At 45.8% G+C, this 27,342-nt stretch overlaps 1 protein-coding gene across 1 annotated transcript in view; it reads right to left on the bottom strand.

Annotated features, from left to right (window-relative positions):
* Positions 1–389: 389 nt before the first annotated feature.
* Positions 390–27,342, bottom strand: part of LOC105496409 (gamma-aminobutyric acid type A receptor subunit rho2) — a 57,897-nt gene continuing 30,944 nt past the window's right edge. Inside the window, exons 3-9 of the mRNA XM_011766809.2 lie at positions 15,764–15,831; positions 13,126–13,349; positions 12,135–12,217; positions 11,800–11,940; positions 9,749–9,901; positions 8,594–8,790; positions 390–1,946 (exon numbers count right to left, since the gene is read on the bottom strand). Of these exons, the coding sequence (XP_011765111.1) occupies positions 1,635–1,946; positions 8,594–8,790; positions 9,749–9,901; positions 11,800–11,940; positions 12,135–12,217; positions 13,126–13,349; positions 15,764–15,831 (1,178 nt within the window). The 3' untranslated portion in view covers positions 390–1,634. The remainder of the gene's footprint in view (positions 1,947–8,593; positions 8,791–9,748; positions 9,902–11,799; positions 11,941–12,134; positions 12,218–13,125; positions 13,350–15,763; positions 15,832–27,342) is intronic.

Raw genomic sequence — 27,342 nt, 5'->3', positions numbered from 1 at the left:
CACACCCAGTTAATATTTCTAACTAATTTAAATTTAAATAGGCATGTGGCTAGTGGCTACCATATTGGACAGCCCAGATCTAGGATGTATTCTGTCCCATTTCTTCTTCTTAAAATCCTGACCTTCAAGGGGCATCTCAGGGCTGCTTTCTCCATGAGGTCCATCTCCCTGGTGGGACTGTTTTTCCTCCCTCGGAATTCCCATCTCACACTGAACTCTTACTGAGGCACTAAACACTCTTAACCTTATATTATAGATATTTGTGTGGCATTTCCTCTACTAGTTCCTTCTCTGAGAGCTTTTGACTACTCTTATTCTTAATTTGGACCCCACTGTACCTAGTGCAGAGATACTTTAAAATGTTTTTGCCTGAATATATAACAGTAACACTGCAATTAACATTAACAATAAGGAACTGACAAGAGTTACTGTGTAGTAAAGGACTAACGTTGCCCCAAAAAAGGTTTGAGCCTTGGTCCCAGCTCCTGGGAGGCAACCTCTGTGCCCTTGGAATGTCCTGTGAGATAGAAGGGTCTTTGTCTACTGGGGCCTTGGGCCACACCAGGTAATCTATGCCAACAATGTGATTTATGATAGGTGCCCTGGACCTCAAGGTACCAGCTCAACCTCTGGAGGGGCAAAAGACTAAAGTCAGCCATGTGGGCAATCAGCCATAAATCCATGACCGACCCCAGTAAAAAAATCTGTACACCGTGGTGAGCTTGGGTGAGTTTCCCTGGCTGGCAATACTCCATGCACATTGCTACGCATCATTGCTGGGCAAAATTAGCTCTATCTGTGTAACTTCACTGGAGGAGGACAGTTGAAAGTTCTGGACCTGGCATCTCCCAGACCCTGCCTTATATGCTAAAGAGTAAAAGCAACAACAACCAGAATGGGTCTATGGTGTAAATGGGGTTGAAGGAGGGGAAAAAGCAGAAGTACATCATGCCACATGTAGAATGAGCACAGCTTAGAGAAGATCTCTAAGGAAAGAGACTCTATTTTTTCATTTCCACAGTACCTGATGCAGAGTGGGACCTCAATATTTAAAGAATGGTTGAATGGATGGCTAAATGAATAATCTCCTCTAATATTGCAAAATCCTGTGGGTTGCCATACTCCCACAGGCAAATCATTTCCTGTCTGGGATCTGAGCTCTTTTCCCTTCTAGGTAGGCACTTAATCCAGTTGTATAGGTTTATGGGGTTTTTTTGTTCCTAATTTCCTATCTCCTATCCAGAATGCCCCTAACCTTGCACTTCAGTTCTTCCTTTTCCCTCCACAGCTGAATCCTAGGCATCCTGAGGGTCTAAGAATGTCTAGGAGGCATTTGAGTCCTTATTTATAGGAGGGGAGTTCTTGTTAACTAGTTCACACACAAGAACAGAAGGTCCCAGAGAGACGTGAAGTGTGACGTGAGACATAGCATGAACAAGGAGTAGCCCCACGAGGTCTGGGGTCAGGGTAGCTGGAGGGCTCCTGGGCTCCTCTGAGAGATGAGTGCTGCTCAGGGTGGTCCAGTAGCTGCTGCTCTGTCTGGTGAGGGGCGTGTGGTCAACAAGTCCACCTGTCAATGACTGGCCAGGCCCCCTTGATGTCTATGCCCTCTTCTAGGAACAGCCTTGGAACCCCTAGGAAAACACTGACCAATAAATTAAGTTGAAAAAAATGTAGGAGGCAGGGAATATCAACCTAGAGTATTTGTCAATGGCATGGGTGTTCTGGAAGATACGAAAACCCATCTGGCCCTTCAGAAGCCCCTTCTTTCTGGCAGCGTTGGCGTCACCACTCAGGCCCAGGTGGACCACTGTTTTGTCTTGCCTTTCTTCTTCCGTTAGGATATGGCTTCTGGGATACCCAGCCAGGCTGTTGGCCTCAGACTCACTGTAGCTTCCATCCAGCATCATGGTTTTCGAATGAAGCATTCCACACACGCCCGGGAACTATGGGCAGCAAGCACAAAGAACATCATTAAGCCTTGTGAGGTGGGCAGAGGAGGGAGCCTGGCCCAAAAGCAAAGCCACATTGCTACTCAGAACCACAGAAAGACAGCACTAGAAAGATCTCCAGAGATTACTTAGTCCAACGATCCTCTACCCTGGTTGCATATTAGAATCATCTGCACAGCTCTTTAAACTGGCCATGCCTGGGCTGTACTTTAGAGCAATTAATTTAAAATTCCCAGGTGATTCTACTGTGTAGCCAGAATCGAGAATCACTGATCTAGTCCAAATCCCTCAATTGTAGAGGCAAAACCTAAGACCCAGAGAGCTATACGATTCTGAGACCACACAGCTGGTGTCAGAGCAGGACTTGAAATCCACGTAGTCTGATTCTAGCTGCAGGACTCCACCTTTCTGTGCATGAATCAAAAGATGACTAGGAGCCAGGCGCAGTGGCTCATGCCTACAATCTCAGTGCTTTGAGAGGTCAAGGCAGGAGGATTGCTTAAGGCCAGGATTTCAAGACCCAGCCTGGGCAACATAGTGAGACGACTCCTCTACAAAAAAAAAAAAATTTTTTTTTAATTAGCCAGGCATGGTGGCATCCACCTGTAGTCCTAGCCACTCAGGAGGCTGAGGCAGGAGGATCATTTGAGCTCAAGAGGTCAAGGCTGCAGTGAGCAGTGATCATGCCACTGCATTCCAGCCTGGGTGACAGAGCAAAACCCCGTCTCTTTTTTTAAAAAAGAAAGAAAAAGATGATGAGGTAGAAGAGTGTCCTTATCTTAAAAAGTTACATTTAAGAATCAAGGGTCATGGTATCTGCAATGTATTTTTAGACAGTTCAACTGCACCAACAGATACATGTTTATATGGAGAAAATGTACATTCATTCAGAAAATGAATGCATAATCCATTTTCTCCATATAAGCATGTATCTGTTGGTGCAGTTTTTGCCACACAAAAATGGAAAAATGTTAGCAATGTTGGATCTAGGTGCTGGGTACCTGAATGTACATGACCCTATTCTTTTAATAGTTTCTGCAAGTATGAAAGTGTTCATAAGACATTCTAAGTGGGAGGAAAGGAAATAGTTTCGCTTGACTTCTCCCCATAGTTTAGTCAGTAGAGAGTGGGCTTCCACTGGTGCCTGGATGCTTGGTGTTGACCAAGGGCAGGAGCCCCACTTGACACAGCCAATTAGCGTTGATTTGAGTATGTTCCTGACCTGGCTCTCAGCCCTTCAGTGCCTCTGGTTTTCCATCTAGGAAAGTGAAATAATGAAGTTTCACAACCTGCCTCTTATTGTTATGGATCTTGAAACTCTCAGATGAATATCATAAAACATTAGAATGCAAAAATAGATGAATGATTTTATGCAGAATTAGAATTATTGAAGTATTCTTATCCTTGAAGAAATTGTGGTTTGGGGGGCTATTTTTTTTCATCAGGCATGATTGTTTCATTATTATTTGCTGTGTCTTTGTTCCATCAGTAACAAATATTTTTTTTTTTTTTTTGAGACAGAGTCTCACTCTATCTCCCTGTCTGGAGTACAATGGCTTGATCTCAGCTCACTGCAACTTCCACCTCCTGGGTTCAAGCGCTTCTCCTGCCTCAGCCTCCTGAGTAGCTAGGATTACAGGTGCCTGCCACCATGCCTAGCTAAGTTTTGTATTTTTAATAGAGACAGGGTTTCATCATGTTGGCCAGGCTGATCTCAAACTCCTGACCTCAAATGATCTGCCTGCCTTGGCCTCCCAAAGTGCTGCGATTACAGGCATTAGCCACTGCGCCCGGCCAACAATTCTTGAATAATTAACATAGACTTGTAGATATAAGGGAATTAGGGATAAAAGGTCAGTAAGAGGTCATCTCTCTCTCTTTTTTTTTGTTTTTTAGATGGGGTCCTGCTTTATTATTACCCAGGCTGGAGTGCAGTAATGCCATCTGGCTCACTGCAGCCTCCACCTCCTGGGCTCAAGGGATCCTCCCACCTTGACCTCCCAGGTAGCTGGGGCTACAGGCACACGCCACCACACCCAGCTCATTTTTGTATTTTTTGTAAGATAGGGTTTTGCCAAGTTGCCCTGGCTGGTCTCAAACTCCTGGGTTCAAGGGATCCACCTGCCTTGGCCTCCCAAAGTGCTGGGATTATAGGCGTGCACCACCATGCCCAGCCCTATTCAACTCTTTGTATTTAGGTATAATCACACCCAAACTGATAAAATTGTGTGATATTATCATGGGGGGTTATTTATTTATTTAAGGCACGGGTCTTTATTTCTCCTTGCTCTAAACTGAAAATCTTTCTGCTAAAATGAAATAGACTTTTCTCCTACGATTTTAGTTCAAATCAGGAAATGCCAAAAATTCTGATAAATCCCTGTTTTCCAGATTGGCCCGTTTCTAAGAAAGAGGAAGTGGCTCCTGGCATGTCAGACAAGGTCTGGCTAATCAGCCAAAGTATTGGAGCAGCTGAGGGGAGGCAGGCCCTGGGCTCCCACGTGCTCCCACCTGCACTTGTCTGCCATTCAAACCAGGGGTGGGCCTATTGGGTCCCAGGCAGCTTTTCCCTTTACAGAGTGGAAATCACACTTCAGTGAGCATCAGAAGCACCTGGGAGCTTGCTTAAAATGTTGACTCCAGGGTGCCATCCTCAGAGAGTCTGAATCAGTAGACCTAGGGTGTGGTCTGCTGCAGCAAGTCAGGGACCCTGAACAGAGGGACCAGCTGGAGCCACGGCAAAGGAACATAAATTGTGAAGATTTCTTCTTCATATGGACATTTATCCATTCCCAAATAATACTTTTATAATTTCTCATGCCTGTCTTTAATCTCTTAATCCTGTTTTCTTCATAAGCTGAGGACGTACATCACCTCAGGACCACTATGATAATTGTGTTAACTGTATGAATTGATTGTAATTCAATCTATGTTGAAATATTGGGGGTGGGTTCCCCCAGTAGTGGTCTCGGGAATCTGTTTTTTGAGAACCTGTCTTAAACCCGGGAATCTATTTTTAGCAGACTCAGGAGGGGATTCCAGGGCAGGTACTCCATGGCTTCCACTTAGGAACCTCAGCTCTATTGGGAACCATTTCAATGACCATGAATATTAGTTTCTCTGTGAGGCAGCAGATGGTGCCTTCTCACCTCTGTCTGCTCTCCAGCAACCGTGCTTCTTGGTCTTAAACCCTACATTTGACAACAGCAGAGTACGAGCTCTCACCTCCTGGATGTCTGTTCTCACACAGACAGAGGGGGAGACTTAGGGGCCCGAGGCCCTCTCCACAGATGACTTCCTCGTCTCTTTAAACAAAGTCATACAATGGCTGGCAAAGATCAGGACCTGATATGGAAACAGGGCAAGTTGTGCTGGTGAACTGTTCGTTTGTGAGCCCCTGTTTGTCTGATGAGGCCTTTGCTATTTTTTTCAACTGCTCTATACAGGAAAGTCTAATGATTTATAAATCAAAGTGTTTAAATATTGTCCAAAGGCCTGTGATAATGACCAGTGTACAAATTACCAAAGTTTAAACAAGTAAATTTTCTGAAGTAAACAAGGTTTGACTAGAGCTTTAAAAATAAGCAACCTAGTATAATATATTTGGAGATGTAAACTAAAAATAAAGTTCTAAGCCCCCAGACTGACTGAACTGACCCCCCTCTTGGTCAAGGGGACCCCAGAGAAACCTTAAAAACTGAGTTCCCAGTCATGATGGGACAAGAGGCCAGACACACCTTGTTATTCCTCCTCCTTTTGCGGTTTAGACACAACTGACCAGCGTTAATGCTGAAATAGAGATCATAAGACGGAACAGATTCTTTATGGCCCTAAGAGACCAAATTACGAACAGTACCTAAGGCCATTCTAGGACCACAGTGAAGTCACACACCCCTGCGCTTAGAGAATATACTGTGTGCTGCCACAAGGTTTTTCTTTTTCTCTTTCAACTAAACAAGCACTGGTCTCGAGATAAATGATGTTAAAACAATTTGAGGCTGGCGCGGTGGTTCACGCCTGTAATCCCAGCACTCTGGGAGGCCAAGGGGGTAGATGGCTTTGACTCCAGAAGTTTGAAACCAGTCTCAGCAACATGGCAAAATCCCATCTCTTTTAAAAATATAAAAACTAGCTGGACATGGTGGCGCATGCCTATGGTCCCAGTTACTTGGGAGGCTGAGGTGGGAGGACAGCATGAGCCCGGGAGATGGAGGGCAGTTAGCAACCACTGCATTCCAGCCTGGGTGACACAGCCAGACCCTGTCTTAAAAAAAAAAAAAAATTGCAGCTCACCAACCATCAGACACTGAGTAACCAACCCCTGGCCCCTGTTCCACCAGCCATAACTATAGCTTTGGCTAGGTAAGAGAGTGATTTTAGTAACCTTCTCTTGATAAGACCATCAATTCTGGACCAGTCCTGGTCAGTTTACAGAGGCTGTTCACTTGAGTGCCTTTGTGTCCCTTTTGCATATAGGTTCTAACTGTAATACATTGAACTGTTAAGTCTCCACCCCAGGGTGAACATGGGTTGTATGTTACATGCACATTTGTTCAATAGGCATGTGTCAGGACTACCTTCAAAAATATTCATAAATCTTCCTATAGCCTATTGAATATGTATATTTAGCCATATTCAGCATAAAGCTCCTACTCCAACACCTCCTCCTTCAAAGTGCCTGTGTCCAGGTCTTTACAGGAGGCTGCACTCCCCAGCCTGCAGGATGGCCACCTTGCAGACTGGAATCCTTTGTAAGAAATAAAGTCTCCTTTTTCAAATTTATAAATTTTTGATTTTTTTAAGTTAACAGAAACAAAGTGGAAATACTTGACAGGTATAATACAGGTGTTGAAAGACAATTTTTGAAAAGACAACATATTCTCTTTTCCTAAAATGTAAAGGTCCCATTGACCAAAATGTCATTACATGGCAAAAATAAATTATTTTAATTTTAAAAGCTCCCTTATGCTAAAAGGCTAATGGCCACTCAGTTGTGCATAAATGTGAGATTTTCATGTCCCTTTATCTCCACAGCTTTTAGATGAACACCCATTTTGATTAGTGCAATGATTGACCATGATCAGGGAGCAAGTCAGCATTATTATTATTTACGATTAGGTTGGTGCAAAAGTCATTGCAGTTTATGTCATTACTTTTGCACAGACCTAACACTAAAATGAACAGGAGTCTGACTATGAACGAAAGACTGCCTCCCTGTGCCAAAGGCTCGTGAGCATGGCTTTGTGAAATCTCCCAGTTGTATTCTATCTCATAGTTTGCAGTTGACCCTTGAACAACATAGGTTTGAACTGTGGAGATTCACTTAGATTTTCTTCCACCTCTGCCACCCCAGACACAGTAAGACCAATCCCTCTCTTTTGTCCTCCTCCTCAGCCTACTCAGAGTGAAGATGACCAGGATGAAGCCCCTATGACCATCCACTTCCACTTCATGATTTATAAAAATATTTTCTCTTCCTTATGATTTTGATAACATTTTCTCTCTAGCTTACTTTATTGTAAGAATATAGTTTATAATACATATAACATACAAAATAGGTGTTAATCGACTATTTATCTTATCAGTAAGGCTTCCAGTCAACATGAGGCCATTAGTAGTTAAGTTTTGGAGGAGCCAAAAGTTATACTTGGATTTTCTACTGCACAAGGGGTCAGCCCCCCAACCCTGCCTTGTTCAAGGATCAACTGTAGTATAGTATAGTACAGTACAGTATAGATAGTATAGTATTTATTTTTTTATTTTGTTTTTTTTGAGGTGGAGTCTTGCTCTGTCACCCAGGCTGGACTGCAGTGGTGCAATTTCAGCTCATGGCCACTTCCGCCTCCATGGTTCAAGGGATTCTCCTGCCTCAGCCTCCCAAGTAGCTGGGATTACAGGCATGCACCACCATGCTCGGCTAATTTTTGTCTTTTTAGTAGAGACGGGGTTTCACCATGTTGGCCAGGCTGGTGTTGAACTCCTGACCTCAAGTGATCTGCCCACCTCGGCCTTCCAAAGTGCTGGGATTATAGGCGTGAGCCACCGTGCCAGGCCGATAATATAGTATTTCCAACTTCTTTCTGCATCCACACATAGAAGTTTTTTTCTTTTAAAGAAATATATATAAAATATTTAGCGTTAGTCCTTACTGTGGCTGAATTTTCACTGGGCACTGATAAATAAAGGTGGTTTTTTGTTCTAGAATTCTCCCTTCTCTGGTCATAAGACAGGGAGGCATTGTCCCTAGACATGTTCAGTAACAACAGTGAGAGTTTGTCTAGATCCTGACGTATGTGAAAGATCAAAACAACTTTCACATACATTATCTCATGTGACTCTTACAGTAGAGGTGAGGGTTCTGTAATTTCCCTTTGACAGATGAGAAAACTGAGGCTCAGCATAGGTGGCAAAGTTGAGTCTAAGACCCAAGCCTTCCTGTTCCTAGTCTTTGTCCAAAGACCTTCGTCTTTCTGGAATCCTTTGGGATAGAAGCCAGAACCTATTCTAAAACAAGATCCTCCTCCTTTTGCACAAACATCTTCTTTTTCTACATGCAACCCCTGCCTCTGCCCCCTGCCCAGCCAACGTTCATTTTCACCCAGTAGCATGGACTTAGACAAGGGCGGAAGAAGCCCTCTCACCTTCTCCCTCAGCTTCCGTTCCTTGCGCTCCTGCACGGTGGTCAGGTAGTTGACGGCCGCGTACTCCAGCACCGAGAGGAACACGAACACAAAGCTGACCCAGAGGTAGATGTCCACAGCCTTGACGTAGGAAACACGCGGCATGGAGGCGTTCACGCCCGTGATGATGGTGGTCATGGTCAGCACCGTCGTGATACCTGCAACACCTGGCCTTAGTTGGGCTGCTGACAGAGGTCTAGAACTGCCCCCACATCTCACTAAGTCACGATTACTCTGTATCTCTTAAACCACGTGAGAAAGTACCAGGTGTGTTTCTGCCTCGGAGAGGGGCAAGGATCTGCCCCACCAGCAGCCAGGCCTATTCTCCCCGGAGCCAACCCGCTGCTTGTCTCATTATCCTTCAGGCACCTGAAAGACTGCGTTTCTGTGATGTGGCCGACAAGGAGAGGACCTGTTCTCATGTGGAATTAAAGACAGCGACTAAAGGACACCTCTGAAGGAACGTTCCCAGACTTCAAGGAATAGGCACATTCTCCCTCATCTAAAGTACCTGAAGACTGTGGAAATTCCCAGAGGCCCATCGTGCGGGATTCTTCTTCACTCTCTCTTGCTGCTTAAACCCTCACCTTTCTCAAAGCCCCACCTAATGTTGTCTAAATTTACAACGACATGTTGTAAACTCTCACTCTGGAATTCAGGGTCTGTAAAAGGCTAAACCACAGCTCCAGGGAACATGGCCGTCCTTTTCCCAGAAATCTCATATTCTGTGCCCTGCTTCCAAGCCCTCAGTCTGTCTAAACAAGGCCAGCAAATGAAGTTTTTGTATTTACAGAAGGAATTGTTGGCATTTGCAGAATCATCTTATTTATCTAAATACTGAGCTCTGATACTACCAGTTGTCGACGTCTATACCCCAAATCTTTCTGAAGTGTTGCAGTCACAGTTGATGTTGTTTTAGCTCCCTCTGGCTCTCACAGTGTGGAGGAAACTGAGGCCAGCATCTAGATGGTAAAGGCAAGAAGCAGGAGAAGTTGCTCCTTCTGACTCTAATAGCTCATCAGTTAAGAACTCTAAATAATGATTTTTACTTTTTGTAAACATAGTGATAAGTTGAAAAAAATAACCACCCTACCACATCTTACGAAATGCTTTTACCCAGTGAAACTCTGGCAGGCACAGCTCTGCGGTCGATCCAGAAGGACACCCAGGACAGCATGACCATCAGAGTGGCGGGGAAATATGTTTGGAGCAAGAAGAAGAAGATGTGGCGACGCAACGTGAAATTGATGTACAGACGGTTGTACCAGCCTGGGGGACACAGGAAGAAGCCAGTGAGGTTCCATCTGAGAGGTAAAAGCAAACTATATCCCTGGGAACCCGTCTTTCACTGACATGGCCCTCATCAGCAACAGAAAGTTGAAATTAATGATCAGTTGGCTTAACATAATACCTTTCTTTTCCAAAATCTAAGCACTTTCTCGTATATATAAATATCTTGCCAATATCTAGTACATTTACTATCTCAGTTGGTATTACCTAACTTCTCTTCACAGTATTTTGGGAAAGGGTAGAACTAAACAGAAGGGAAGTTTTAGTCATTTGGGTTTTTGTTTGTTTGTTTTTGAGACAGGGTCTTGCTCTGTAGCCCAGGCTGGAGTACAGTGGCACACTCACAGCTCACTGCAGCCTCAACCTCTCAAGCTCAAGCGATCCTCCCACCTCAGCTTTCTGAGTAGCTGGAACTACAGGTGCGTGCCACCATGCTTAGCTAATTTTTTTTTTTTTTGTATTTTTTTGTAGAGACGGGTTTCGCCATGTTGCCTAGGCTATAGTTGTTTGTTCTGTATTTGTAATTTCCAAATTACAACCATATTTCTTGAGTGACTTGCTGCTCAAGAGCATGAGAGGTTGGAATAGTTCTATTTTGTTGAGGCCAGTACCACTGAGGCAGGAGCTGGGGGAGCTAGGCTCTGGTCACTGTCACCTTTGTTGTGAAATTGTCACCTTTATTGTAAGACCCTAACCCTTTACCATGCAGACTCCACATCTGTCACAGAAAGAAATAGGCTGTTCACATGATTCTAAAGTCTGACATTTGGGACATGAGGAAATGAGACTCTTAGAGGCTTTTCCAAAGCCTTAGCTAGAGTCAGTTGCGCTTGTTTCAACGCAGGCCTCCAATGCCCAGGCTAGTGTACAGTTCACTGGCACTAAGTATATTATTCACAATGTAGTACAACCATCACCACTATTCATTGCCAGAACTTGTTCATCATCCCACATAGAAACTCTGCACCCATTAAACAATAACTCTCCATTCCCCCTCCCATGAGTTCCTGGGAACCTTTATTCTATTTCTCTCTCCTTATTTTTTTGAATAGAGACAGGCTCTTGCTCTATTGCCCAGGGTGGAGTGCAATGGCACAATCATAGCTCACTGCAGCCTCAAACTCCTGGGCTCAAGCAATCCTCCCTACTCAGCCTCCTGAGTAGCTAGAACCAGGGGCATGTGTCACCATGCCTGGCTAATTTTTTTTTTTTTTTTTTGAGACAGAGTATCACTCTGTCCCTGAGGTTGGAGTGCAGTGGCGTGATCTCAGCTAACTGCAACCTTCGCCTCCTGGATTCAAGCAATTCTCCTGTCTCAGCCTCCCAAGTAGCTGGGATTATAGGGGCGTGCCACCATGCTCAGCTAATTTTTGTATTTTTAGTAGAGATGGGGTTTTGCCATGTTGGCAAGGCTGGTCTCGAACTCGTGGTAGGCAGAAGCCAGAATGTATTCTAGGCTACATTATTTTAATAATCAAAATTTAGGCTGAGCATGATGGCTCATGCCTGCAGTCCCAGCACTTTGGGAGGCCGAGGTAGGAGGATTGCTTGAGTCCAGGAGTTCGAGACCAGCTTGGGCAACATAGTAAGACCTCATGTCTACAAAAAAAAAAAATTGGCTGGGCATGGTGGCACGTGCCTGTAGGCCCAGCTAATCAGGAGGCTGACGTGGGAGGATCACTTGAGCCTGGGAGGTTGAGGCTGCAGTGAACCATGATCTTGCCACTGCACTCCAGCTTGGGAGACAGAGTGAGACCTTGTCTCAAAACAAAAAACAAAACACACACAAAACATATTTTCCTTGGGGTTAAGGCTGAAGAAGAATTCAAATGTGCTTTCTTGCACATTTGAATCAGATTGTGGCAAAAGATAGCTACCAGTACTACTGTAGAAGGCCAGTCTGGAAGTCGTGTGAAATTTCTGAATCAGAAACTGAGACAAGGAGATCTTCTCGTCTGTTTTTAGGGATTCATCCCCATTCTTCCAGTACAGCATCAGATCTTCATCTGTATAGGCATCTTTGGGAAGAGGAAAACAAGTTAATGTGACTCCTTTGCTTCTGATGCAGGGTGAAGTAACAGGGAAATCCCATGACAGTCCAGAGGTAAATAGGTCTTAACGCTGGCAGGCAGGGCTCAGCCTCATGATTACTAAAATGGCACCAAGATCAGAGAGGAAAGAACGCAAAGGAATTAGGAATGCTGATACTTACAGCTCTCCAGCTCCAAAGAACAGGTCTGGGAGTCCAGGGGAAAGTGGCTGAAGTCCATGTTGCACATGGCAGTGACCGTAATCCTAGACAACCCAGAGTCACATATTGGCTTGTGCAGTGAATTATTGGCTCCTACATATGCCCAGAGCAAGAAGGCACAGTACACAACCGAGCAGCTGCCTCCTCACATCTGCTGCAGAAGCTTGGAAACATAGTTATCTGAGTTATAGAACCTTAACTTCTAGAGTTTTGTCGTCTGTAGTAGAGGATTAGTGCTCTGCCAGATCCCTGTTACTGGGCTGGTGCGCCCCTTCCCCAGCCACTGGCGGTGCTGGCTGCTAATGGCTCTCTCCCGTGCCTCTCTCTGGGCTTTGCCCTCAGCCAGCAGGGCCACCTCCTCAGGAGACACCTGGGAGGCCCCCTACTCAACTTCCACCCAAGGCCAGAAGTGTCTAGTATCAGCCTTGCATTCTGGTGAACTGTACAAGCAGACCAGGGGGATGTGGGACAATGAGCTTCATCAGTGACAAGTAGGAAAAAAGCATTTTTTTTTAAAGATGTGTAACATGACTGCTTACATGACTCCCTGTACTCCAGAAGCCAGTCTGCAATAGCCCTCAATACACAGTAGCTATTTTTTAGGGGGGGATAGGAGGATGCTTTTTTTTAATCTTTTTTTTTTTAAAGCTATTTTTAAAAAAATCTTTGGTGACATGCTCTCAGGGAACAGAAGGTACAGCATGTGGAAGGTCATTGTCTCATTCAGGCCAAAGTAGTCTTCTCACCCAAGCTTAAGACCCCCAGTGATGGGGAAGTCATCCCCTGCTGGGGTGGCCATGTCATGTTTAGATAGTTCTGACTGGCATCAGAAGGCTCCTCCCATCCAGGAACCCACAGACCCAACCACAGTGACAGTCTTCAGGGCCAAAGGGCCTGACCACACATACTGGAATGGCATTGGACAAAGGAACAGTGGCTCCCGGACAGCTACCTCATGCTGTACAGCACGTGTCCATCCGGGAACACCCTCAGCATGATGTTGTCAGTGGTGGTGTCATGAGTGAACGACCTTTTGGAGTGAACAAAGAAGACATCAGGGACCCAGATCTTCTTCACCAGCCGGCCATCGAAGGTCATGCTCTTGTTGCTGGCGCTGGAGAAAGCTAGCCTCTCATCCTTCCAGTAATGTCGCAGGTACAGGGTCATCGTGAAGTCCTGTGGGAGCCGGGGTGAGACCAGACACAAACGGTTTAGAAAGTTTTCTTCCTTACAATCAACCCATCATCCACTACTGTGATGGACATCTCAGGCTCAGCCTCCAGGTTCAGAGGTGACAGTTCTGCAGCCCTGTGGCATGATGGCACTGTGCAGCTGGAAAGAGAATGGCCCATTTTTATGCATCATGCACTTGGAGCCTAGGAGACTGAGCACCCAGCCCCTCAGGCTTTGCAAATGAAAACTGTGGCTGTGCTCGCAGCCTGGCCTGGCAGCCAGTGGGGAAGGATTTCTCCAAAGTTCTGCTCTCTTCCACTTAGACCTCTCCACACATGGTTCCTTACCCACTGGCTAACCATTCCATTTCAGCTTAGTGGCCACTTCCAGAAACCTGGATAGTCGAAGTCCCTCTTAGGAGGATTCTTGCCATTAGGCTTGTAAGATCCTTGAAGGAAAAATTGTGTCTTTCCCACCATTGCATCCCCATTCACTGTAGAATTTAGTGCTGGGAAAGCACGTCGTAGACGCTTAATAAATATTTGCTGGTTGAAAGATCGGGGAGATAAATGGATGAGGGGCTGGGCAGCTGCATACCTACTTTAATTTCTGCCTGAAATCTTATCCTGTTCAAAAGTGTCTCCTTGCCTGCATGATTGATTCCTTAAGAGTTTGGTCCTCCCCATAGCCAGAGCTGACACAGGTGCAAATGGAAAAATAACTGCCCAGAAGATCCTCTTCTGGGTGGAGAAAGGCTGGAAAGAGTGCATGGTTGTGGTGGGCCCAGAGGGAGCCCCGGGAAGAGAGGAAAGAATGAGCGAGCACTGGGATAGTGCATGCATGAGAGTCTGTCCCTAGACTGATCCTGGCTCCCAGCGCATCAGTAGCTGCCAGGAACTCCCCTTCCACGCACAAGGAGAGCAGCCAATACATGAGTAGGAAGAAACCAGCCAAATACCCCTTCTGGTTATTTCCCTTCTAGGTCACAGAGCTGAAGAGCAGGCTCTGAGGGCCATCGCCTGGGCGAAGTGCAGATTCACAAACACCAGCTGTGTATGGCTACCTTGGATATTACCTACCTACTGCTGGAGTCCACCTGCCTTCCCACGGGTTGGTGGTTGCTCTGTGAGAGGCAGGTCATTCTAGATACCTCTCCCTGCGATCCTGAGCCACACAGGACAAAAGTCTTTGCACTCAGCACAGACATCTGGGTTGATTCAGTCTAGGGCAGCCAGGCTGTCCTAGACACAGCTGGTTCTGGAACTGGGCTCAGCTGTTGGATATCCAAAGAGGCTGGCAATGTACAATCTAGCATCTTGGAAACTGTCATACCTGCACCTTTCACACCTGGGCCCCATATTTTACCAGGTGCTGGAGCTATGGGGGGTGCACAACCTCAGTATCAATCATATCAGCTCTGCCGGGCTGGGTCGATTAGGAGCCAGGGGAGTTCCCACTCTTCAAGGGCAGATGACAGCATTGCAAGTGGGATGCAGTGCTGGAAAGTGGAGCCTCCCCAACTTTTATTTATTCCACATATTTTCAGGGCCCCCGGGGGGCCACACTGGACTAGACTTGGAGATATTGGGGTAAAGAAAAACATGAGTCCCTGCATTCATGGAGCTTATAGTCAAGCATGGAAGACAACCAATATGCAAGCAAAACCCCCAAATAAATATATAGCACAATTATAAATGATGATGTAGGCTATGAAGAAGAAACAGAAATTCTTTAGATCAGGAAGTCAGGAAAGCCTCTTTGATGAAGTCTCATTTTAGCTAAGGCCTGAAGGATAAGAAGGAGATAGCTGTGGGGAGGGCCAGAGCTGGAGCATGCTCAAGATCCCTGAGGCAGAAGAAAGAGAAGTTTGCAAACTGAAAGAGAGGCAGACAGAAGAAGGAAGAGAGGAGGCTGGGGCCCTGGGGCGGGGGGTGCACCCCTCCACTGGGAGCCCTGCAGGACACCCAGGCCTGTGGTGGTAGAATGGGGGTAGACGTGGAGTGGGGGGCACTGCCGCAGAGTGAGTTGGGGAACTGCACATGCAGCAGGAACTGAACATCAGAAAGCTGCAAAATTTCAGCCTGAAACTGTCCACCTCCAGTACCCCTCCAGGTGTGGTTCGCCTGGTCACGTGCATTATTTGCAGCGTGTTGAAAATGCAAAGTCTCACTCCCAGAGATTCTGAATCAGGAAGTGTGAAATGGGGCCCAGGAACCCACATTTAACCAACTCCTCGGGTTATTTTTGCCCACGCAGCTTGAGAATGCCCACTCTAGATTTTACCGCTCCAGGGCTGACTTCCAAGTGCCCATTTTATCACCTCCAGCTCCCGCTCTGCCCACACGGGCACAGCCTGCACCAAAGAAGCCCACCACACTACAGACTCTCACGCTGTCTCACTGGAGGCCGCTGCATACCATGTCCACCTCGGAGATGCTGTCCAGGCTCTCCACCTGCACGTCCACGCCCACTGGGATGGCAGGGCCTGCAGAAGAGCAGAGACAGCTGGTTAAGGCACCTTCCTCTCTACCTCTGGGCTGGGAACAGCCCCCGTTGGCTTCCCCCGGGGAGCCAGGACTGGAGCAGGCTAGGGCAGAGGTTTAGAATTCTATGAGGATTTCTTGCTAGTTCCTGACGTGTTGGGTGTCTGAGCTCTCTCCACGAGGTCAGCAACTGTGCCTGCCTTACGTGCCATCCCTCGGTCAGGCTAGATGTGTAATCCATGCTTATTGGATGAATCGATGAGCTGATCACTACTTTTTACATCCCAGGGCTGTCTCTGTAGGGTAGATGTAATAATGTTGCTCTAGTGCCTGACCGGAGACACTGGTCATTGGGCCTCCTGTGACGACTGAAAAAGAGAATGAGGCCTAAGAGCCTCCAACTCTGGGCTGGGCACCTGCATGCCCTGGTCTGGATTCATTCAGTCATTCAGGATCTACCTACGCAGACCCTGACATATAGCTGGGGTCCAGCCTTCTAGAGGCCTTCAACCCAGGGTGAGACAAGATCTTCTCTGTGCAATGTCACATCACAGCAGAGGACAATGAAACCTTGTCAGGCCACGTCAGATTAGAAGTATGAGAAAACCCAGCACGGAAACTAGCACTGAACTTCATCTGGCCTACAGCAAGATTTCCAAAACTGAGTTTGTCTGTGGGGTCCTGTCCTTTTCCTTGAGCTGGGTGGTGGTTACGTGGATAAGTTGACCTTAGGAGAATGTAGTGAGTGATACACTTATAATGGGTGCACTTATCTGTGTGTATGTTTTGCTTTAGTAAAATGTTTTTTGGATTTTAATTTTTTTTAAACTTAGAAAGGGAAAAACCAACAGCCTGCATCTGTCAGTCATATTAATGAATGCCATTACGCTTGAAGTCAGGTGCAGCTGGGCTGGGCCTCAGGGGAGAGGGCATTGTCCAGAGGCCAGCCTAGCTGTACATGGATCCTCTTGAGCCCTGACCAGGGAACACGGGACCAGGACGTTCTGATCCACTGTGGTCTGAGCGGGGAGAACCTTAGGGGGACTCGGTGAGTCTGAGTCCTGAGGGATGAGCAGAGTTGGAAGGGGCTGAGACTTTGGCCATGGGCAGGGAAGGAGGATCAGAGATTCTCACACGGCATACGTAGGAACTAGAAAGTCCAGTCCTCAGTTCCAGCCCAAATGCAGGGTAGAGGTCCTCTTGGAAGTAGTCCAGGGTAGGGGATGGCCTCACTGACTCCCCCACGGCTCCACATAGGCCTGCAAACACTTGAAATCCCACCGTTCAAGATTTCCTGTTTTGGCTGAGCCTGACAGAATGGAAGTATTTTATTCATTACTGGTGAGGTTGGGTGACTATTTTCTGTTTCTTAAACGTGAAAGAAAGTAAGTACAGTGCTTTAATTTTTCCCTCTCAGATAAATCAGGGTATAAGTTGAACGTTCTATTTTTCTGTGTTCCTCAGATGATAGCTAAGATCAGGGCCCATGAGAAATCTTTGCTCTGACAGTCATCCGTATTCTCTTTTTTTTTTTTGAGACAGAGTCTCGCTCTGTTGCCCAGGCTGGAGTGCAGTGGCACAATCTCGGCTCACTGCAACCTCTGCGTCCCAGGTTCAAGCAATTCACCTGCCTCAGCCTCCTGAGTGGCTGGAATTACAGGCGCCCACCACCACACCTGGCTAATTTTTTGTATTTTGAGTAGAGGCCAGGGTTTCACCATGTTGGCCAGGCTGGTCTTGAACTCCTGACCACAGGTGATCTGCCCGCCTCGGCCTCCCAAAATGCTGGGATTATAGGCGTGAACCACCATACCCATCTGCATTCTCTTTTTATTCCAGGCTCCGGAAGTGCTTTGAGGGTGCCAGAAATGGGATGGCCCTTGTGGGAGGAAGCCCCTCCTCAGGGCTTACCAATTGCCTGTTTTTCTCCCCTGAGGGACTTGCAACCCGAGGGAGGGTGTGTGGGCAGCCTGGACAGAGCTGTCTCCTAGTACCTGGATCCCACTCCCTGCTAGAGGTTTCCAACACCATTCATTCCCTCATCTTGGGGACCCTTCATTAGTCTGAGGTGTTCAAATGGCCCGGAGTGGCACTTTAAATTCCGGGGTAGCACAGCCTTCTGTGGAAGATGTACAGTAGTCTCCCCTGCTTTCTCTAAAGTGCCAGGTGACCTGCTGGATACAGCAGTCCCAAGAGCCGCAGGGAAGAAACAATATAGCAATGGCCCTCTTGGATTCATGTTCTAGTGGCCTGGTTTTCAGATAATGCGCACAGTGTTTGACCAGGAGCTACTTTTTGGCTCAGGCATTTTCCAGATAAAATGTCAGCTGGCCTGGCATTAGTTACTGTGTCTGTTCTCAGGGCCTGGCTTGCTCTTCAGAGCTCCAGTGCGCTTTTAAGGAGACATTTGGTACAAACCGCTGGGGAGGCATCAGTGCTCTGGAGGTATTGCCCACGCGGAGTGCAGGTCAAGGTTTCAGGCGCCCCGTGTTGTTGGAGGAAAACAATCTGTCTATTCAGGAGGTCGCAAAGCCACATCCAGGGAAACTCGCACCTCAAGTTTGAGCAGAGACCAAAGGCTCTGCCCTCCTTGGTCTGAGCACTGCCTTTGACCTGCCCCACTGCCTGGCTCTCCAGATCTCCACTTTGTGGCCCTTCCTAACCTAGGTTTGGGAGAAATTCTTGCAAATTACTGGTCTTTCTCCTTCTTCCATGAACAATTTTATGTTTTGAGTGGGGCTGAGTCCTAACCAGTCCTATTTGAAAGGAAAGTAGTCTCGTTAAACTAACGAGGTTTGGCCCCTTAACACTGCCGTAGGGTTCTCTGCTTTAAGAGAGGGGCTGGGCTGGGTGAAGTGGCTCACACCTGTAATCCCAGCACTTTGGGAAGCCAAGGTGGGTGGATCATCTGAACCTAGGAGTTCAAGAGCAGCCTCAATAACACAGCAAAACCCCGGCTCTACAGAAAATACAAAAATTAGCTGGGCATGGTAGCATGCACCTGTAGTCCCAGCTACTCAGGAGACGGAGGTGGGAGAATTGCTTGAGCCACGGAGGTCCAGGCTTCAGTAAGCTGTGAGCATGTGCCACTGCACTCCAGCATGGGCAACGGAGTGAGACCCTGTCTGTAAATAAATAATTAAAAAATAATAATAATGAGGGATCTGGTAACGCAAAGAGTCTTCTCTTTGGGATTTCTCTTCTCTGGTGAGATTTCAGACAGTGTAGCCAGTTAGGTGACAAATTCAAGGCACCATTAGGGAAATACATGCTAGCCAAGGGCTCTTTTTGGTTCCTAACTTTCTGCCTTAATTTTTCTTTGCATGGTCGTGGAAAGCACACGTTAGGGATTTATCACATCCAGCAAAACATTGAAAAAGGTAATAAAACATGTCCAAATCAGGTTCACTCCAGGAATGCAAAACTGGTTTTAACACTAGAAAATCAATCAAGGAGTTCCAGTAATAGCAAGCTAAGTAATTCACACTAACATTTCTATTGAAAATTTAAAAATTGGACAAAAATATAAAAACTTACTTTGTTTTCTTTTTTTTTTTTTTTTTTTTAAGACTAATCTCGCTCTGTCACCCAGGCTGGAATGCAGGGGCATGATCTCGGCTCACTGCAACCTCCACCTCCTGGGTTCAAGTGATTCTCATGCCTCAGCCTCCCAAGTAGCTGGGATTACAGGTGTGCACCACCGCCCCCAGCTAATTCTTATAGTTTTAGTAGAGATGGAATTTCACTGTGTTGGCCAGGCTGGTCTCAAACTCCTGGCCTCAAGTGATCCGCTCGCCTCAGCCTCCCAAAGTGCTGGGATTATAGGCGTGAACCAATGTGCCACAAGAAAAACTTACTTTTGAAGGCATCAAAGTTAACAAAACAGGCCAGGATTGGGGGTCTGGGGGAAGCAGAGTTCCAAAGGGATGGCCCAGTATTTGGATCTACTTCTCCTAGGGGCGTTTGCCGACTGAGGAGGGAACTGAGAGGCAGAGAGATGCTTTTGATGACTTCAAGGGGCTGTGGGACAGGATTAGGGTCCAAGTGCTCACTTAGTGGAGCTTTGTACTTCATACATTGTACATCCCAAAGACTGCATTCTAGAAATGAAGGTGGACCAGAGTAAATAAACCTTTGTAGGGTTTGCAGCTTAAATTATGTCACTCACTGAACACGGATTAAAGCTCTCTGGAGTGGTAGTCCCCTCAACCAACCTCGGGTGTTAATGCCACCAGGCACCTGGCAGTAATAAATATAAATTATAAATCATTATTTATATTATTATATAAATAAATTCATAAGCAAAAATAAGCAGGTACATCAGACAATAAGGCATACACAATAACCAGCAGGAAAATAAAGAACATAAACAGATCCATAGGGGTCTTTGGATACTGAAATAAGATAGACTTTAAAATATCGAAGTTTACTATGTGCAAAGAGATTTTTAAACATTAAGATTGAGAGTTTCTGCATAAAACTAGAAAACTATAAAACATAGAATCAATATAAATTTCCACATTAACAGACTACAAGAGAAAAATTCTTTACCTCAATAATTGCAGAAAAAGCATTTGTTAAAATCAGTACCTATTTATGATTTTTTAAAAAATGAATAGAAGGGAATTTTCTCAATGTGATGAAGGAGAGCTACCAAAAAATCTACATTAAATACCATCTTTAATAGTAAAATGTTGTAAGATTTCCTTTGAAATTGTAAATGAGACAAGAATGCCATTGAGGCCACTACCATTGTCCTGAAGGTTTTAGCCAGTTCTATAGGAAAAGAAAAAAAAAGTTATGACAATTGGAAAGTTATGACATTATTTGCATGTTGTATGATTGAGTATATAAACTTTAAAAATCAGCAGATAAACCATTAGACTGATGAAAGAGTTTAACAAGATTGTTAAATATAGAGTCAGTATATAAAAATCAATTACATTTCTCTATACCAGCAGAGTTTAAAAAATGATTTTTTTAAAGTATCTATCACTTGTGAAAGCATCAAAAGTACCTAGAAATAAGCACATAGAAATAAGTCTGTGAAACTATCTGAAGTTCTCCATGTAGAAAACTATGAAACATTATTGAGAGAAATTAAAGCAGATCTAAATAAATGAAGAAATATATCATGTTCATGTATTGGAATATTCACTATTTGACATGATTAGGCTTTCTGTCCCCACCTAAATCTCATCTTTAATTGTAATCCTCATTATCCCCATCATCACCACTTGTCAGACCAGGTGGCGGTAATTGAATCATGGGGGTGGTTTCCCCCACACTGTTCTCATGATAGTGAGTGAGTTCTCTCAAGATCTGATGGTTTTATAAGGGGCTCTTCCCCACTTTGCTCAGCACTTCTCCTTTCTGCTGCCTTGTGAAGAAGGTGCCTTGCTTCTCCTTCACCTTCTGCCCTGACTGTAAGTTTCTTGAGGCTTCCCCAGCCATGCTGAACTGTGAGTCAATTAAACCTCTTTCCTTTATAAATTTCCCAGTCTCAGGCAGTTCTTTGTAGCAGTGTGAGAACAGACTAATATACTATGTAATACAAATAACTGACAAAGAGCTAATATACAGAATATATAAATAACTCCTAAGAGTTCCGTTAAGAACAAGTTAAATAACCTAGTACAAAAACAAGCAAGATATTTGAATAGGCATTTCACAAAAGAGAAAATTAACAACAAACATATTTGGGTGATGGGTACACTAGAAGCCCAATGACCACCATTACATATATATTTATCAAACACACACATGTATCTGCTGAATCTAGAATCTAAAAAAAATAAGAAAATAATTACTACTACCACAACAACAAAAATGATAAACATCTCAAAAGGTGCTCAACCTCATTAGTAGCGCCATTAAAACCACAATAAGATATTCTTACTATATACTAACAAAGGTGGCTCAAATGAAAGGGTGACTACCCCAAGTGTTGGCAAGGATATGGGGCAACATATCAAACACTGCCAATGGTGGGGGACAGGGGTGCAAATTGGTACCACTACCTTAGAATGCATTACCTAGCAAAATGGAAGCTATGTATACCCCATGACCCAGGGACTCCACTTCTAGAAATGTATGTGAATGTGCACCAGAAGACATACACAAAAATATTCACAGAGCATTCTTTGTAATAGCTAAAAGCTGGAAATCTCCTAAATATCTGTCTCTAGTATAGGATGCATTGTGGTGTATTCATACAATGGAATTTCATAGTTACATGTAATAACATAAAGGATTTTCATCTTATGGATGAATATGTACTGTATGCTTTCATTTATATAAAATTCCAAAACATACAAAGCTAAATTATGGGGTTGAAGATTACATATGTTGGAGATGAAAGCATAAAAAGTCAAGGAAGTGATGGCCAAAAGGTAACTGACTGGAAGGGCATGTGGAGAGGTGATGGATTTCTGGGGAATAGAAATATTATTTTTCTTGATCTGAATGATGGTCACCTGGGAGTTTATTTTAGGCTATTTCGCTCTACATTTGTTTAGCGTCCTTTTCTCAATGTGTATTATAGCTCAAAGTTTAAAAAATAGTAAAGAAAAAGAACACCTATTAATATTTTGAGAAACCGGTGTTTGGAAACAGTGGCTTAAAAGCTCATCTGAGAAGGTGAGGCTGAGGGGCTTGAGTCTCAAATCTAGGCAAACTGACTAGGGTCTCAACTGAAACTCCATGTTTCTTCTAGGGGGCTTTTCCTGAGCCCCTGGGTAAGGTCGTGGGGTCCCCACAGTGTCCCATTCTTCTCCTAGTGTAACATTCACCTGCTTCCTCCATCAACTTTCAGGGAGAGCAACTGTCTTTCTGCTTTGTCAGCCTCCAAAATCTGTACTCAAGGAAACACCAGAACCCCCTACTCCCACCCACCCCCACTAGTGTGGGGCGGGGAGGTTGGCATATTAATAGAGACCAAGATCTAAGGTCAAATGGCACAAAGTTCTTCTGAGGTGTGGGAGGAAAAGGAGGAAGGGTGGTGTTGATGGCTTTGTGGTCCCACAGGCAGGTCATTCACCAACCCGGACTCAGGAAGCGGGCCCCTGAATTCCCTACTCCAGGCTTCCCCAACCAGCTCTCCAGTGGTTGAGGGGCCTCTGTTTGCTGTGGCCCACAGCATGGGCCACTACCAAGAATGACCAATACCAAGAAGTGGAGGATAAGCCCGAGAAACCGCCATGCCCTGTGCATGGGCCGCAAGACGAAGCCGGCTTGCGAGCAGAGTGGAGCCGTCTCTCTGTCCCTCGGATCCCTGGCCTGGCCCTGCATCCCCTCTCTGACTGTCCTTCATGCCACCCACAGCCACTCCTGACAGTCTGCTTGTGTTTGTGCTCTGTTGTCCACCATCATCCCCGCGTTGAGATTGTCTGTGTGAGGCAGGCGGGGGGAGCCCTGTGTCCATGGAGTCCCTGAGGACCGGTGCAGGGATTCTGCGAACACCCTGAAACTGCATATAAAAGTGTGTATACGTGTGTGTGTGTGTGTGTGCATGCATGCGGTGTGTGTGCACGCATGCAGGTGTGTGTGTGCATGCATGCGGGTATGTGCTCACTCTGGTGTATGTGTGTGACTGACAGAGGCAGATATTTTTAATTACTCTTTTGGGAAACAGACTTTCAAAGGACTGTGATTCAAAAAACTTTTTCTTTTTTTGGTTTATTTTTAGAGACAAGGTCTTGTTCTGTCACCCGGGGGGAGTGCAGTGGCAAGATCATAACTCACTATAACCTGGAACTTCTGGCCTTAAGGGATCCTCCCTCCTCAGGCTCCCAAAACACTGGGATTACAGGTGTGAGCCACTATGCCAGCTGCAAAAAATTAAAAAAAAAAAAATCCCCACTGACACACTGCCTGTATCTGAATTTTGTCACCATCATTTCTTAGTAGTGTGACTTTATACATACATAATTTCTCTTTCCCTCATTTTCCTCATCTCTAAAATAGGTATAATAATTATGCCAACTTCATATGGTAATCAGGCTATCATTAGGATTAAATGTGCTCATCCATGTAAAGCCCTTGGAAAGGTTTGGCATATAAGATGTTCTCCATAAATAGTTACATTGTCTGACCGTGGTGGCTCACGCCTGTAATCCCAGCACATTGGGAGGCTGAGGCAGGTGGGGCACCTGAAGCCAAGAGTTCAAGACCAGGCTGGCCAACATGGCAAAATCCCATCTCTACTAAAAATAAAAGAATTAGCCAGGTGTGGGGGCGCATGCCTGTAATCTCAGCTATTGGAGGCTGAGGTAGGAGAATCACTTGAACCTGGGAAGCAGAGGTTGCAGTGAGCCAAGATCGCGCCACTGTATTCCAGCCTGAATGACAGAGACATAGTCTAAAAAATAATATATATACACACACACACACACAGACGCATAGTTACATTAACATTGTCATTATTATCATGGCCTATAAGTAAGAGCCTGAGGCTCATTATACTTCCCTTAGCACTCACAGAGCAGACAGTATGGTCTGAAGGGAGCTGAATACGCATTGGAGGAAGGAATGACTCTGCCAACCTCTTAGCACTGGTGTCTATGTCACTGAGGGCCACATTCTGCAAATCCGATTTGAGATCACAGGCACCAAAGATGGGCTGCCTGCCATGCCAGCATATTGCCCACTGTCTCTAGACTCCACAGGCCCTAACAAGGGTCCTGAACTGTCTCCTGGCCCTGGGCTCCAAAGCTGCTGCCATGGATGAATGCAGTTTTGCTCAGCTCCAGCAGAGTGGGCGGAAATAAAGCATTCCAACCTGTGCCATGGAATAAAAGGTGGAAGCCAGCAACAGAAAAATCTGTGAGCCACACTTGAAGAAAAGTTGGTTATTGTCAGCGATGCATGCTCCCAGTTATTAGGGAGAATTTTTTACAAACTTTTTCTAAAGTTCTGGATTGTCAGTCAAGGAGAACTTGCCACATTACAGTGAAACAAGAATACAGCAAGGATTTGCCCAAGGAAATGCGGTGGTCAGTAAATTCTTCAGGCTCTCTCACAAGGCTTCGCCCTAGGATGAAATTTTGTCAAACTTGTAAAATGATTTTAAGCAAAAATAAATAAATAATAATGATTTTTCACTATTTCTCTGAATTTGATATTTTAAGTGTCACAATATTTAAAGAAATAGATCCATATCAGAGATGAATTTGAATAAGACCTTCCATGTGTCAATGCTTCCTAGGGTCCACGTGCCTGCACTGACACTTGAGTGGTTCATACCTGTCCTGACTGTGTCCACTAGACCAAGCCCTGAGCAGACCGCAATTCACAATGTGGAGAGGCACAGGCCACAGTTCCTTCCTCCAGGAGCTTAAAATCCATGGAGAGGGGCAACTGGCTCTGTTTCAGGACACATCACAGAAGTGAAAAAGAAGTATTCATAATATGATCCAGAGGAAGGATCAGTGAAGTCCAACAAAAGGCATTGGAGAACATTTCACACAAGAGACAGCTTTGCTGAATTTAGGCCACAGGAACTGGAGAAAGCATCACCAACGGGGCTGCATTTGGGTTGGACTTTGAAGCACTAGTTACTTATAACAGGGAGCTGGAGGAAGAAGGGCACTTCGGGTTGTGTGATGAGCGTAAGTGTAGTGCGGCAAGTAGATCCTTCCCCCACACTTCTCAGATGTGCACGTTTTTTTAAAGGTAGTTTCTTTGATCCTTCTCACAAGCCCTTTTGCCTGTTAAGTGTGGAAAAGTTGTAATAAACAGCAGCTCAGTGTAGTCCAGGTTTGTTGTTCGTTTTTGTTTTCGTTTCTTTGAGACCGAGTCTCACTCTGTAGCCCAGGCTGGAGTGCAGTGGCGCGATCTCTGCTCACTGCAAGCTCCGCCTCCCGGGTTCACGCCATTCTCCTGCCTCAGCCTCCTGAGTAGCTGGGACTACAGGTATGTGCTGCCACATCCAGCTAATTTTGTATTTTTAGTAGAGACAGGGTTTCACCGTGGTCTCGATCTCCTGACCTCCTGATCCGCCCGCCTCAGCCTCCCAAAGTGCTGGGATTACAGGCGTGAGCTACCGCGCCCGGCCTAGTCCAGGTTTTAAAGTGTTTCAGATTTCCTCCCACCATAGATGACCTGTGGCACAGGAAAAAGGGGGCCTTGAATCCTTGCTTGCTGGCTGGTCTCTGCCACTAAGTGCTCGTGTGGACTGGTGTCTGCTGAGGTACAATGAATCTCCTCTGTCTTTTGGCAAATCCATGGTCCTCTGGCCTCCAGCAGGGAAATCCTCTCACGCCAGGGCCTCTGGGTCCAGACCAAAGCCTATGTTGGTGTGCTGTCCATCTCAGAACCTGCCTCTGCTTACTGCACACTGAGCACTCATGGACTTCAGACGGCTGTCATGCCCCTCTCTGACCCGGTGGGGGCAGTCATTCAGCTTCAACTCCTCTGTCCAGTCACCTGCCTCCATCACGACTACATCACTACTCCTTCCTCCTACTCAGTGTAGCAGCAAACGCTTGCATATGCGCACACACACTCGCACATACATAGACACTCTCTCACACACACATGCGACCTCCCCATGCAAGGCCCAGGCAGTGAGCCACCAGCCCCCCTCCTCCACCACACCCACAGAGTTCTTGGGCTCTCTCACACACTGATCTTGCCCTCCAGGGGGAAACAAGGATATGTGCATTTGACCTCTATGCATACCCATCTGTCTTCTCCTCCTGCAGCGCCCCCGGGTTGGGCTTGCCATGCCCTCTTCCTGTTCGTTAGGAATTCCTCTTCAGGCACCCAGGCATTCCATCTCACATTTCTGCGTTGATGGCAGAAGTGGTGTTTTATCTTCACAGTGAAAAAACCCAATGTACTAAGTTGACATGGCTCTTGCTATGAGAGTCCATTACTATTTAGACTAGAGGTTTCTGACAATGAAGACACATTGCTTCAATATCCACCATTATCCTTGTCACTATGAAATGACATGAAGGTGCAACTGTGTTTGGGGAGTTGGGAGCAAAATATATAGGAGTAGCATAGAGCATGTAAAAGTTTGTTGTTTGGGAGAAAGTGTGGCAAGGTAAACTGGGATGGGATCCTGGAAAGGCCTTCTATCCAACAGCAGCCCAAGCCCACCACCAGACCCACAGAGGCAGCCCAAAGTGGGGCTTCCCACAAGGTCAACCTGCCCAGCTCAGCAGGCTTCGTACTGAAGTGGAGGGTGGAGTTGTCTGCTAGCCAGTCTCCCCCTTCCAGATCCTCACTTCCCCAGCCCCTCCCAGAGTCCTCCCATTCCCACAATACTGCGCAGCTCCGTGTTCTTGACTTCAGGCAGACACCTGGAACTGGTGACTATGGTGCTGACCCCATCCTGTGTGCTGCACACATGGTCACACTCACTAGTGAGGACGGACTCCTCAAAGCCCAGAGACTTTCGTGATTCAACTTGTCATGATTCAGCTTTCTGAGGCTCACTTATCTGATGGGTGTAAAGTTCTTTCTCAGTGTTTTATTTCTCTAATTACCAATGAGTCTGATCATTT

The sequence above is a fragment of the Macaca nemestrina genome, chromosome 5 (assembly GCF_043159975.1).
Source record: "Macaca nemestrina isolate mMacNem1 chromosome 5, mMacNem.hap1, whole genome shotgun sequence".
NCBI lineage: Eukaryota > Metazoa > Chordata > Mammalia > Primates > Cercopithecidae > Macaca > Macaca nemestrina.
Note: the sequence above shows the minus strand (reverse complement) of the source record. Positions and strands in the feature narration are given on the sequence as shown.